At 29.1% G+C, this 13,657-nt stretch overlaps 1 protein-coding gene across 1 annotated transcript in view; it reads right to left on the bottom strand.

Annotated features, from left to right (window-relative positions):
• ldd (lipid droplet defective) overlaps positions 1–13,657 on the bottom strand; it is a 52,944-nt gene that overhangs the window by 21,761 nt on the left and 17,526 nt on the right. Inside the window, exons 2-19 of the mRNA XM_088196039.1 lie at positions 6,513–6,614; positions 6,346–6,436; positions 6,145–6,274; positions 5,945–6,087; positions 5,752–5,879; positions 5,494–5,682; positions 5,242–5,426; positions 4,902–5,171; positions 4,582–4,834; positions 2,153–2,335; positions 1,850–2,091; positions 1,577–1,790; positions 1,292–1,516; positions 997–1,229; positions 787–935; positions 584–717; positions 324–515; positions 34–251 (exon numbers count right to left, since the gene is read on the bottom strand). Of these exons, the coding sequence (XP_088052165.1) occupies positions 34–251; positions 324–515; positions 584–717; positions 787–935; positions 997–1,229; positions 1,292–1,516; positions 1,577–1,790; positions 1,850–2,091; positions 2,153–2,335; positions 4,582–4,834; positions 4,902–5,171; positions 5,242–5,426; positions 5,494–5,682; positions 5,752–5,879; positions 5,945–6,087; positions 6,145–6,274; positions 6,346–6,436; positions 6,513–6,578 (3,245 nt within the window). The 5' untranslated portion in view covers positions 6,579–6,614. The remainder of the gene's footprint in view (positions 1–33; positions 252–323; positions 516–583; positions 718–786; positions 936–996; positions 1,230–1,291; positions 1,517–1,576; positions 1,791–1,849; positions 2,092–2,152; positions 2,336–4,581; positions 4,835–4,901; positions 5,172–5,241; positions 5,427–5,493; positions 5,683–5,751; positions 5,880–5,944; positions 6,088–6,144; positions 6,275–6,345; positions 6,437–6,512; positions 6,615–13,657) is intronic.

The raw sequence follows: 13,657 nt of genomic DNA, 5'->3' as shown, positions 1-13,657 counted from the left end.
TTATTATTATAATAATATAAATTATATATTCACCGAAAAATAATCGTAGCATTGTTTTGATTGAATAACACATTTACTAAATGATTCCAAGCTGTAGCTAAATTTACATCATTATCAGTAGATTTTTTAAAGTTAAAGTTCCAAAAATTCTTCAATAACACTTGTAAGTCATCAATGAACGAGTTGAAATTTTTAGCAGTCTTCAAAAAAAGGTTTTCGGTATAATGATTAGTAGTAATATTGCTTTTGATCTATAAAAATCAGTTTCATTGAATGTATATTTTAAAAGTATTAAATATTAATATACTATAATAATGACATACTAAAGCTTCAATTTTATCTAAATGTTTAAAATTGGACCATTCTTCTTTTAAATCGTCGTTGACGCACATTAGTGATTCAATAGATTTCATCACTAACATTGATTCATCACTTAATAACAACATTTCGCCCATACTTGCTCTAGAACAAGGCCATCTAGGTTCTGCATTTATAATTGTTATAATCTTATCGACCTATTAAAATAAATCATAATATAATCGCAGAACTATATATATTAATCTGAAAGATGTATAGTACATACATTTTGATTTCCCGAAGCTATATAATTTACGACATCCACTATAAAATGAGGAAAGTTTTTAGTGACATTCGATAGATACTGAGACGTTACAGGTAATTCTTCAATGGTATAATTATCACTTCTAATGATAAAAGCTGTAATATAAATTAAATTATCAATATATTCAATCAATAATATATTTTTAATACCATATAAATATTTACCATTGAATAAGTTAATCATATTATCAGTAATATACATTAAACTGTTGAAAGAATCGATTTTACTTTTAACGTCTAACCACGGTGATAGTTGATCAAGATCGAATATTTTACTATCAACAATATGCATTATGTATAAAATCGAATCAATGCTGAAAATATAAGATATTACGTTAAAGTTTATTACAAACATATTTTATATATTAGTAATACCTTAATTTTATCGTTTGATCATCTTTTTGATTATAGTTAATATCATATAAAACTTTATCCATCAGATTTCTAACATTTTCCCATACATCTTCGTGTAATTCATCTTTTATCCGAAACAGAAAACCAAACTGTCTTTCTAATTTGATATAAATCATCTGTATTGTGCTGATAAGTTCGTTCCAGTTCATCGTCGATCCTTTACCATAATCGGTATTATTAATCATCATTTTAACCTTTAAAAATAAATTATTTTGTATATACAATCATCATACCAATAACATCAACAAATACGTACTGTATATAAAAACACATCTTCTTTCACATTATTGCTCAATTTATCGGTTATGGCCGTCGATATGTTACAAAGCAATGAAATCATCTTAAAAGGATCTTTATTAGCCGGTAAGACCACATAATCATTATTGATCAATCTTTCATTACAATTCTCTTTATCGACATTGCAAGATCGAACCATTCCGCAAAATAATGCTTTATGATCAGCCGTCAGAACTTTTAGAATCTGCAAATAATTTCAGCTTATAAAAAAATATTCCTAATCACATCTAAATCAGATACATACCTTATTTTGATCATCTAAAGTTGCTAGTGTTATTTCAGTCAGAGTAACAACGTTGCTTTTAATCTTATCCAATAGCTCAAATGGTATATTATCCAATTGAGTATTTAAAGCTGTCATAACTGTCGTTATTTGAACTAATATGGGCGTAATGTATGTTTCTAGAACTGAGTTTGTCGAAATTACTTCTCTGGCTAGAGCCGTATTAATAGTTACCCTGAAATGTAAATTAAAATATAAGAAAAAATCATATTTATATTAATGCATAATACGCACATAGCAATGTTGGTCAGATTTGATTTGGATTTGATAATCTCAGATATTTGTTCATAATCAGATTCATTGAATAAACCTTTCCAGTTGATTGTTCCATTTTTTTCGGAACGATTGACGACTTCAGTTACTATATATTTGATGAAATTGTATATATTTAATATGACATCTTTCATATGAACGAATTGTGGTTTAACATCTTTGCCCAATGTCTTGGATATGACTAAAGAAGCCATTTTATTAATCTGTAAGTAAGATTTAGTTAGAGTAGCAATTTTATATATGAAGTTTATAAATTTAACTTACAGTTTTACTGATGTTATTAACTCCAAAACTCTCTACGATGTCTGAAATGAAATCTTTCCATTCTGGACTACAAACAATCGGTTTGATTTTATTCGCCTCAGCTTTAGATATTTTGTAGAATACTTGCAACTTGTATGAATCGCAAAACATTTGCCCAGGATGAAATATTTTTCTGGATAACACCTGAAACATTTTGATAGATACGCAATTCATATTATATTTATATTGTCTTACTAAAAACACAGAATAAAATATAAGTTTTTACAGAACATTTTGTTTTCTATGATAATATATTTATTTGTGAAGCTATAGACACATGTGATTCAAGAATCTCATTGGTTCCTAGCGATTTGTCTTTTCCCTTCAAGCATATTCAGTATTTAAGTCGCATTGCCTCCACCATTACAATAAATAAGTCATAAGGACTCGATGAATTGACTTAAGAAATAGATCTCTCATCATTAATATGTTAGATTACAATATAAAAATAGTTATAATTGCTTCATTATAGAAATAGTTGATAATATAAATTATTTAGGAGTAATTGTAGAAAAAAAATTGAGGAACATTGTAATTACATATTAAAAAAATAGGTATATTATCATATTATCCAGGATGAAAAATAAAAATAATCTACAATAGCATTATATTGCCCAATTTTAATTATTGTGCAGCAATATTAGATATGCTTAATAAATTAGATAAAACAATGTTGCAAAGATTACATAGATTAATACTGGAAATAGAAACACTTTAAGGATAGTTAGGTATAAGAATACGAGTACGGCCAGGGGAATAATGTACGGCCAGGGGAATAATGTAAGCAAGAATAAAAATGTAGCAGGTTTCCTAAATGAAATAAAGAAACACCCTCGTGTATTAAGAAATAAATTATAATATTAGTATTTTTTATATTATATTAATGTGTATATTATGTTTTATATGTATGTTTCATTTAAATATTTTTAGTGTAAAAATTACCTAAATAAATTAATAAAATAATAGTAATTTAAGGTTTGAGACCCTTAGGGGTGTAACTTCGTAGCCAGTGAGACGCTTAGTGGAATCTAGTTTATTTGATTATATTACAATTGCGACAGACGATAAATGGTGAGATGTTTTCTCCGAGCAGTGGTGGAGAAGCTAGCGCAGGGATGATGTCCGTGGGAGGTCCTCAAAGGTCTAGTAGGTGATGTGGCAGCGAGTGTACAGCGGAAGTTGATCCCTCTCTGCTACGGTGGTGCTCGTATGGAGGAGTTCCTCTTGGGATGTGATCGCCCATGATAGTATGTTGTCCACAGGCGTCAGGTCTGATGATCTCTTCGAGTGTCTGCCTTAGTCTTTGAGTGACTGCTTGTGACTGCCTTCTCCTGACCAAACACACTCATGCAGCGATCATCCAGCCAATAAATGTACTCGTTTCTTAGAACAGCGAAATAGGTATACGCCTTCAGAAAGCGATATTTGCTTGATGGGCATTGTCCAAGGTCGTATTCTGCAACGGGAATCTTGTGAATCCGGTAATTTATTATATCCGTGACCGTTTCGCAACAAAGAAATATTCTCTCAATGACGGTGATGTGTTACTTATGATTTTTTCTGATCGTAACGAGGGCTTGTGTGGTCCATCCTTTACGCTATTGTCTTGTTTCCTTGTTGATGGATTTTGACACAGTAAATTAACGCAAGTTTTGAGAATAAGACCCTTTCAAACGTGGGCATCTGTGTGTGGTCGCCACAATAAATAATAAAAATAATAATAATAATAATATTTATAAATAATAATGTAATGAGTGAAAAGCAAAATCAGATACTAAATTATATAAAATGTTTTTTTATTTAAATGGAAATAAAATAAACTATATTGATGATATATGTAAATATATATGTTGTCAGTAGTTATATTTTCACTGACAATTCAGTGAAATCATATCTAAATACATTTTCTCCGGTAGATTTATATATTATATTTACACTAGCAAAAATATAATTTAACGTGAAATTATATGCTGCTCTAAACTGTCATTGAAACTCAATTTGACAGTTGCGAAACGTCCATTTGCAATTCAAATTCAAACCTAACCTAAACGAATTAACCAAACCCAACTTGACCTAATAGTTCTAGAACTAACTGCAGTTTAAATAAATTATATTGTTCATGAATAATTAACATTGAAAAAAAATAAGTTTATTTCAGTGGTGGGCGTGAATAAGTTGACAACTCGAGATGCATGAAAATAAAAAATATTCGTTTTTTGCCGTGAATAAATAATTATCTCGATAAGTTAAACTTTTTTTTACCTGATGGTATAATTTTATAATATGTATCATCAAAAATATATTGAACAAAAAGTATATAATCTATCATAAAAAACAATATATTTGACATATCAACTTATTCACGCCCATCTCAAATACAATAATAATACCTGAACTCTTTCAGAATCAGCTAAAGCATCTATAGTTTTACTCAAAATTGAAGGTCCTAGTTGAACGATTTTTTTGATTCCATCAGGATGTCTCAATGAAGTATTATACATAATTTCTTCCATATGCAAATTGATAGCTAAATTATGTCGAGCACCAGTTATGATGTCGTTGAAGATTGTCAAGAGAAACATCATTTCGTCTACTGTATTTTGAGGCAAAGTATTTATTATACGCTCTACAACTTTGATGAAACTAAACAAAAAACACTTATATAAATTAACGTTTAATAAGCAGTTTATTATAAAAATAATAGGCTTACTAGTCAATGCCGTCATCGTTAAATTTATGCTTTCCTTTTAATATTGTATGGAAATCTTTGGTATATGATTTCAATCGCTCCGAAATCTTGATCACATTATTCAGTACATTAGTCTCATTACTATCTGAATCTATTTGTGATACTCTAGCTTCGAAGACGTCTTCCATGGATTTGAATCCTTCGGATAGGACTTTCATGGTTTTTACGATGGACTTATACGTTTCGGTCTCGTTGAAAAGTGATTCGAAGATGCTGACAAATCGGTACACTCTATAAAGAAAATTAAGATGTTAATTATAATAAAACAAATATGAACTCACTTGAATTCAATTCAACTCACAGATTAATGTCTATATAAGAAAAATTGTGTTTATAACGTTGATTGTAATTGAGTGTGCTTCTTATTAATTGTAGCTCTTTCGGCATGAAGTTTTGAAAGTCGGACAGTTGTATAAATGAGCTTAAGAATTCGAACAAGTTGTGGATCGTGTCTGTTTTACTCATTTTATTCAAAGAATCGCCAATCTAAATGATAATATCAATTAAATTACACAGATAAAAAAATATTTTCATACTTAAACATATAACTTACAATTTGTAAATACTTCTTGGAATTTATTTCATAAATGATTTTAAAGATTATCTTCTTTACTTTGTCTTTGCTAACGTTGCATAGAATATCTGCAGAGCGGCTAATACTATCTATACTTTGAGACGCCAATATACTCTCAAACAATTCATAGCAAGAAGGCTCAGTTTTTGACATTGTAACGTTCAAAATCTATAACATAACATTAACTATATATATAAAATAATCATAAATATACAAATCTAAATCAATCAGTATTACATTTTCAATTTTGATGGTCGAATCTAATAACGCATCTCCATTTTTATACGGTAGCATTACTTCATCGTTTAGTATACGTTTTACGGTTTCGGGATTTTTGAATAAATCAGATATCTTCAAACCATTTCCTATAAAATTAAAAAAGCAATTAAAACACATACATCTGATTATATTAAATATAAAAAACACTCACTAGCAATCTGATGTATTTCAGGGTCGTCGATGACTTTTGTGACTAAAGCCAATAGTTTTGCGGAGTTCGGTAGCAGCTCGATGACTTCTAAAACAGTCTCGTTGCGAAACAATGGCTCAAATTGACTTTGATAATTCTGTAATCTGTACAACAAAATTGATCATCTATTTCATACGTGATAATGTATATTAAAAACATACCTAGCATTACTGTAAGCCGGTATCTCTTCATATTTATCCAACTCTTCACATTCATTGTTAACTGTGCAAATGAACGATTGAAGAAACGGAAGCATACCGGCGCTCGGTAAAGCTCTTGCTTTGAATTGACCTATTAATGAAAATAAGTCATTTGATCATTAACTATAATATATCATACATTTATGTATATATATTCCTTACATGTCGGATTGTTAATTGGATCTACGTTGAATCTAACTATGACTAAACTTATTATTGTTATACACGCCCATATAATTCCTCCTACGGTAATCTGAAAAATATAAAAAATCATTTATATAATAGGAATTTATAAAAATATGGACTATCCATGTATGTGTTATATTTACAGGCTTTCTTTTTCTGACTAAATAGTCTTTCCATAACAGTAGCCGCAGTTGCGACGTGTTCGACATCTTGCGTTCGTTGGACACAATCACATGCTGTTGAACCTGTGAAGAATTGTTCATAACTATAAATTGTTTTATATTACAAATGTCTATATATATTAAAAAAATAATATCGATAGATAGTTGATCTATACTGTCAGATTTTAAGTATTTTAAGTAGTATATTTTTCATGAGTAATAAACATAGAAAACATAATTCATACTAGTTTTATTTGTTTTAACAGGTATGATACTAGTTTTTAGATAACGATGGCTTAAATGTTGCAGAATACATAATGTTGTATTTTGTGTATGTTTACATTTAAGATAATTAACATAAACGTTTACACGTAATTTTACAAGCCATTACAGAAAAATTATCGAAGAATGTTTAAGTCAAATATTTAATATAATAATTGCATACTTAAGCCATATTAAGTAATTAAATATAAAACGCATAATTATCTAAATACAAAAACGCAGAAGAACATTCGTTTTATTTTGAGTAGAAAATTATTTAGAAGGAACTAAATTATATATGTAAATCTGGATTCTAAAATAATTAGGATGGATTCAAGAATATGATCCCCCACAACGTGAAGACCAGAATCTAAAAATATTGTATATAGTCAAGAAAATTGAGATAAATTAGTAATAACATAAATAAAATAAAAATGGGATAAATAAAATGAATGAAGAATAAAAAAATATTTAATATGGAATATTATATATGTATGCATTATACATAAAAAAAATAGTTCAACCCAATCTACGAAGATAAATCGGACGTAACGCTATATTACGGCAAAAATAAACACGTAAACATACATTGTTACATAAATATATTTAGCAGACAATAACAAATAATCTGGTTCCGCCCCGAATCATCGCATTGAACAAAATGATTGAGAACTGTGAAGGCAAAATATTTCTCTTAATTTTAAAAGGGTGCATAAAGCTAAGAAAATACAGCGTACTAAGTAAACATAATTTCAACCACTTCGCTAACGACTTGGAACTTTCGGCAAGCGGAGCTACGCCGAGTATCGACCGAGATGATTTCCACATTAGTCAAGGTTAAACCAGGCAGTCACTGAAATCCCAAAAGTTCAACCTGATCTTTGAAGACAAATAAGAAACTACATAGCACTATATTAGGGCGAAAACAATTAAGTAATTGCATAAATTGTATGGCGAATATATGAATTCAAATATAAAGATTGGGAATCAATACAGTAGTTTGATGTTTTTAACACTACTTTTTTTAGTTTAATATTAAAAAAATGATTTAAGTTTTAAGTAAATATATTTTGTGGTTGTTGTAAAAGCCTAATAATAATAACAGTTTAAGAAGCACAAATTTATTTTAATATAAACAATATTTCATTGTAGAATAACGATCGTTTAAATCAATGACATCGAAACCTGTTACAATAACTGTAATCTTTGAACAGAGACGATTTGACATTATTAATTGTGGAAGAAGAGTTGAAATTTTTGTTAGAACATTTAGATAATTTAATAGTGAAATAAGTACTGAGCCTCTTATTGAATCACTATATATTGTATGTCTATTAGAATACCACATTAATACATATATTTTGATAAGAGAAACAAGATAAAGCGATCGTGATTATGTCGAAGATGAAGAGAACATTTGTTTAACTAACTTTGTCTATAACAGAAACCTTAAGCAAGTTTAATGATGATTGGAATCTTACTAAAAAATCAAAACCATAGACATCACAAAAGGTCAAGTCAGATTGATATGCGATTCTTTAGATCTTTAGAATATTTAGAATGTGGTTTGACGTTTGCCTCGACCTCACAGCTGTTTGTCTCCTTTATTTTCTTCAACGATAAAAGAAAATTGAAACCTTGTGCAACAATGAACATAGTTATTAAGTATAATTCTAAACAACCCATTACACACGTCGATGTAATGCGTTAAAATGCATATAATACGCGTGACGTGTTGGAGCAAATTATAAAAGGCATGTTTATTTTATACCTTTGTCACGCGACATCTTTAAGTTATAATTCGAAAATGATACACATTATAGTATGTGCGTATCGTGATAAGAAAAAGCCGACAATGTAATGAGAATTCGAACTGTGGGCATACACTAGGAAGTCGATCGTTAGCATCAAACATAAGCTTCCTTTCGTGTGTTGATGTTAAAATTGCGAAAACACGACTGGCAGTCGATTTCCTTTACGTGCATAATATTATTTTTTCACCATCGCTGTTTTTTGGTTCAAGTTAAAAATGCAGTTATCTGGTGCACGCGGACTGTTCGCTCATAGACCAGTTGGTTCGCTTTCTAGTAGTTTTTCTTATGTAAAAATGAAAGACAACTCTAGCAGTAAAGCTACCTAGTTTGCCTTAAACCAAATTCTTGATAAATTATACTTGTTGATATACTATTTTTATGCATAAGGTTTATATTTTAACACAGTTTTTAAAACTATAGTTATAAGATGAAATTGTGATTATGGTTTTGGTAACGAAGGTACATCCAAATAAATTTAAATTTTTTTGTGAAAAAAATGAGACATATATTATATTATTTACATACTTTTATATTATGCATTTTTTTAAATACACTTTATAGATTTAATGGTAATATATGTGGCAGACACATGTTTATTTTTTTTTATGGTGAATTGCGGTGGAATTCGGTATAGAAATCTATAGATACAAAAAAAATTTTGGAAGTGTATAATCGTAAAATCCGCATCAGTATTTAGAAACGATTTTCGATTTGAAAATATCATATCGTTTAACCTTTCAGTTGCCAAAATCCAATATATCAATTAGAGTTACTTTGGATATTTAGATAAATGTAATGTAGTTTCATTATATTGTGTTTAATATTTTTTGTATGCTTTTAGAAACAATGCGTTTTAGTTATTTTTCAATCTGAAAACCTCATATCATTTAACCCTTTAGTTGCCAAAATCCGTTATATCGATATATCAATGCATATAATTTATTTGTCACTTTAAATTAAAAATATGTTATTTTTACCATGAATAAAAACAGTTTCACTAATATTGACAATTGAAATTATAAATCAATTGCTTGATATGTAGTAAAATTATATTCGTAATATTGAAAATATAACTTTACTTTAACAGTTGCAAAACGTTCATTTGCGGTTCAAACCCAAACCTAATAAAACAATAGCTTTAGACCTTTTTTTAGGTCAAGTTAAAAAATGTTTCTCTAAGGGAAATATTAGCGGAAGAACAGACAGTTCTCACATCATATTTCATATTGCTCCATAGTTTGTCTGCAATATTACACTGTTTAAAAATATTATAGCTGTTTTTACTGATATTACTAATATGAGAGTATTGATCAAAGTGTATTCAAACCGAATTTTGGTCAATAGGAGTGCGCAAAAAACAATTATTACTTCTCAGAAGTTAAAACATCGCAGTAAGAACGCTCGGTAACGAGCGTTCTCACTGCGAGGGCGACGGCACGATTTTATTGCTTTTGACGTGGATTTTTAAACTTCTGAGAAGTAATAATTGTTTTTTGCGCACTCCTATTTGTCAAAATTCGGTTTAGATGTGCTTCATTTGATTTTCACTTATTGTAAGTCGTAATATTGATATAAAAAGTCTAAAACTAAGAATAGTCCTAAAACTTTCATTAGGTCACGTCAAAAATACAAGCTGAGCCAACTCATCTCTTTGGGAAAAATAAGCTCAAAAAGACGTCAAATCTCACATATTGCTCTATGGGTTGTGTGCACTTTGATATTGTTATAAAAATATGATAGCTATTTTTACCGATATTACTACGGACTTCTAATATAAAAGTATTGGTCAAAGCTTATTCAAACCGAATTTTAGTCAATAGGAGAACGCAAAAAACAATTATTCCTTCTCAGAAGTCAAAAATTCACGTCAAAAGCAAGAAAATCGTGTCGACATGACACGATTTTATTGCTTTTAATGTGATTTTTTGACTTCTGAGAAGTGATAATTATATAAACTATATATGCCCAAAGTGTTACTTTAAAACATCTTAATCTATCTGTAATCGAAATACAAAAAAAGCAATTTCTTAACTCTTTTTATATTTTAAAAGAACAGTTCATTCATTTACTGATTTTTTTATTATATATACTAGGAATTGTTTATTATAAGTAAAATCTATTCGCCTAGAATAATAGTTAAAAATTATGAACGTGTAAAAGAATACACCGACACGAAATAACAATGAAAACCTGCCTCAATAACGAAACTTTCACTGTCAAAATATCTTTCAAAAGATATATCTCATTCACATGCTAAACTAAAGCCAACTATTTAATCTTACGGTTTAAGTCAGAAATATGTTAATGCTAAAAGAAAAAATGTCAATACTAGATAAAATAATTTTTATACATTACTTTTGGTTAGCTATTTGCTGAATATATAAAGCCGATAAAAAATAATACATAGTTATAAATTAATTAATAAAAATATATATTTATATAAAAAACTTTCCGAACAAAGTGATTAGATATAAACGAGCAGTCAAACTACAAACCCATAGTTTAATTAAACTACTTCTATAATAAATAAACATGTACACAGTAAAGAAATATAATAAAAGCGCAAGGTCTCTAATTTTTTAAACAATAATCCGAATACATAAACGAAATTTTCACACGAATCATTTCAAAACTAACAATTGTGGTCAAATTATACCTTGCGAAAAGCTAGTTTAATGTAAGAGCGAATTTCATACAAAATTATTGCGAAACTTAGCCATTTAAGGATAAATGTGAGTATCATATTATTTCCAACAAATTTGCATAATAAAGTCGAATACGTATACACCTGTTGTTGATTTTTTATTTCAAGGTAAGCTCAACTTGAACTTGACAGTCCAGTTTTTTGACCTTCGCGAAATTTTTGCGAACTTTCATCGGTAAAAAAAGATGACGTACAAAAATTAAGAAGGAGATCATTACAGCATATTTTTTAGCACTTTATCGTGCGTATCGGCATTTTGATTGTTACTTTTAAAGCATTGCAATATGTGTAGGTATGTTTAATAAATTTTAATGAGTGTTAAATTCAGTATTAAAAAATAATAATACTGTACAATTTTGCAACTAGTAAAACTACATTTACAGAACTTTTAATGAGTTAAATTTTTAAGTAAATAATAAATATTGCAAATTTTTTTATGCATTACAGTCATGTATTGCGTTCTAATATTGGCGCGCGTCTTAAAACATATTGCGTCAAAGCCAACGCACTCAATCGCTGTGTACTTTTATTAATTTATTTTGTAAATATATGAAGCATTGAAAATATTAGTATCACAAAAATTTTAATTCATAATAAAATTATTATAATTTAATTCCATAATATATTCCTAAATGTTGATAACATAGAAACTAATATTGCATTGCGGATAGAAATCAGATTTTTTAGAAGCTTTGTAGTTTATTAGATAAATGTTGATCCAAGTTAATAAAATAATAAATTATGATCAAGACTTTTCGGCATAAGAATTAACAATGTTTTTGCTTGTATATGAAGATAATCGATGAATGCAGTCCTGGAGCATTACTTAACCAACAAGCTAGTATTTGTATGGCTATTTTAAGAGCAAGGTTAACATATACATAAAAAATAAGCGGAATACAGAAAAACAGTTATGCGCTTAAGATTTAAGGAGTATCTAAGCAGAAAGATATAGGTCAACTTCAAGATGAATCTTTTCTGTAATTTATGGTGGTATTGAGCTGTAACAATCGCCTGTTTTTTTGCTCTCAATTTCTCCCTTCAGTTTCTCTACGCACAATATATCCAGTATATATTTTTTTAATATATTATAATACATTAGTATATGCATTTGCAAATATTTATAAAAATAAACATTAATGGAGTAATCATTTTATTAAAAAAGAAAAGATTAAATTTAGCAGTGAAGTGATTTTTGTACGTAAAAATGATTAAATCCGCAAAATTGTCCTTTATATCAGGGGTGTTTTTTTTATATTTTTAAGACTTGAGTTAGTTGTTATTTATTTTTTATGCAATAATTTAGATTATTACGTACAACTTGTGTATGTAAGTTATACGTCAAGTTTTATACAGATGCACCCAAAGCGGATTCAACTGTAGATTCCGGACTTAGAGGTGGACCAGGGGGTGCGAAGAGAGAAGCGGCGGCTTCTGTGATCTTCAATGGTTTGATATTGGGTCGGCCTTTTCTTGGTTTGAGTCAAAGTTGAAGGGCTCTCGAAGTTTTGATTCCTTGAAGTCAGTAAAAGCGTCAGAGGAAATCTCTGAGCAAGTTTCTGACTAAGCAATCATTGGTTATTTATTTTCTGAAGTTAGGTTTAAATTCATACGAACTTAGTGGAACTATGTTGGAGAGCTCTTCCCATATTTACAGGATTATCTAACGTTTATATTAGGACTTTTTATAGCAATATTACGATTGAGAATCAAATAAAGCACATGTAAACCGAATTTTGCTCAATATGAGAGCGAAAAAAGCAATTATCACTTCTCAGAAGGCAAAAATTCACGTCAAAAGCAATAAAATCGTGTCGGCGCCGTCGCAGTGAGAACGCTCGGTAACGAGCGTTCTCACTGCGACGGCGCCGACACGATTTTATTGCTTTTGACGTGAATTTTTGCCTTCTGAGAAGTGATAATTGTTTTTGCGTTCTCCTATTGACCAAAATTCGGTTTGAATATATTTTGATCAGTCCTCTTATATTAGAAATACGTAGTAATATCGGTAAGGATAGCTATCATATTTTTAAAACATTGTGTAATATCGAAATGCAGACAATATGTGAGATGCAATGTATGTCTACTAATTCTTCCGCTTATTTTTTCCTGAGAGGTGAATTGGCTTAGTTTGTATTTTGGACTTTAAGTAATGAAAGTTCTAAAAGTATTTTTAAAACATTCATTAAGTTAGGTTTGGGTTTGAACTGCAAATTAACCTGTTGCAACTGTCAAATTGTGTATCAGACATTTTAAAGCAGCATATAATTTCACAAGCGCATCAGTTAAAATATATTTTCGCTAATAGAAATACATATGTATCTTATTTATCCCTGAGAAATAAGATA

The sequence above is a fragment of the Plectrocnemia conspersa genome, unplaced genomic scaffold (assembly GCF_051122295.1).
Source record: "Plectrocnemia conspersa isolate PC_06_02 unplaced genomic scaffold, ASM5112229v1 ptg000010l, whole genome shotgun sequence".
Lineage (NCBI taxonomy): Eukaryota > Metazoa > Arthropoda > Insecta > Trichoptera > Polycentropodidae > Plectrocnemia > Plectrocnemia conspersa.
Note: the sequence above shows the minus strand (reverse complement) of the source record. Positions and strands in the feature narration are given on the sequence as shown.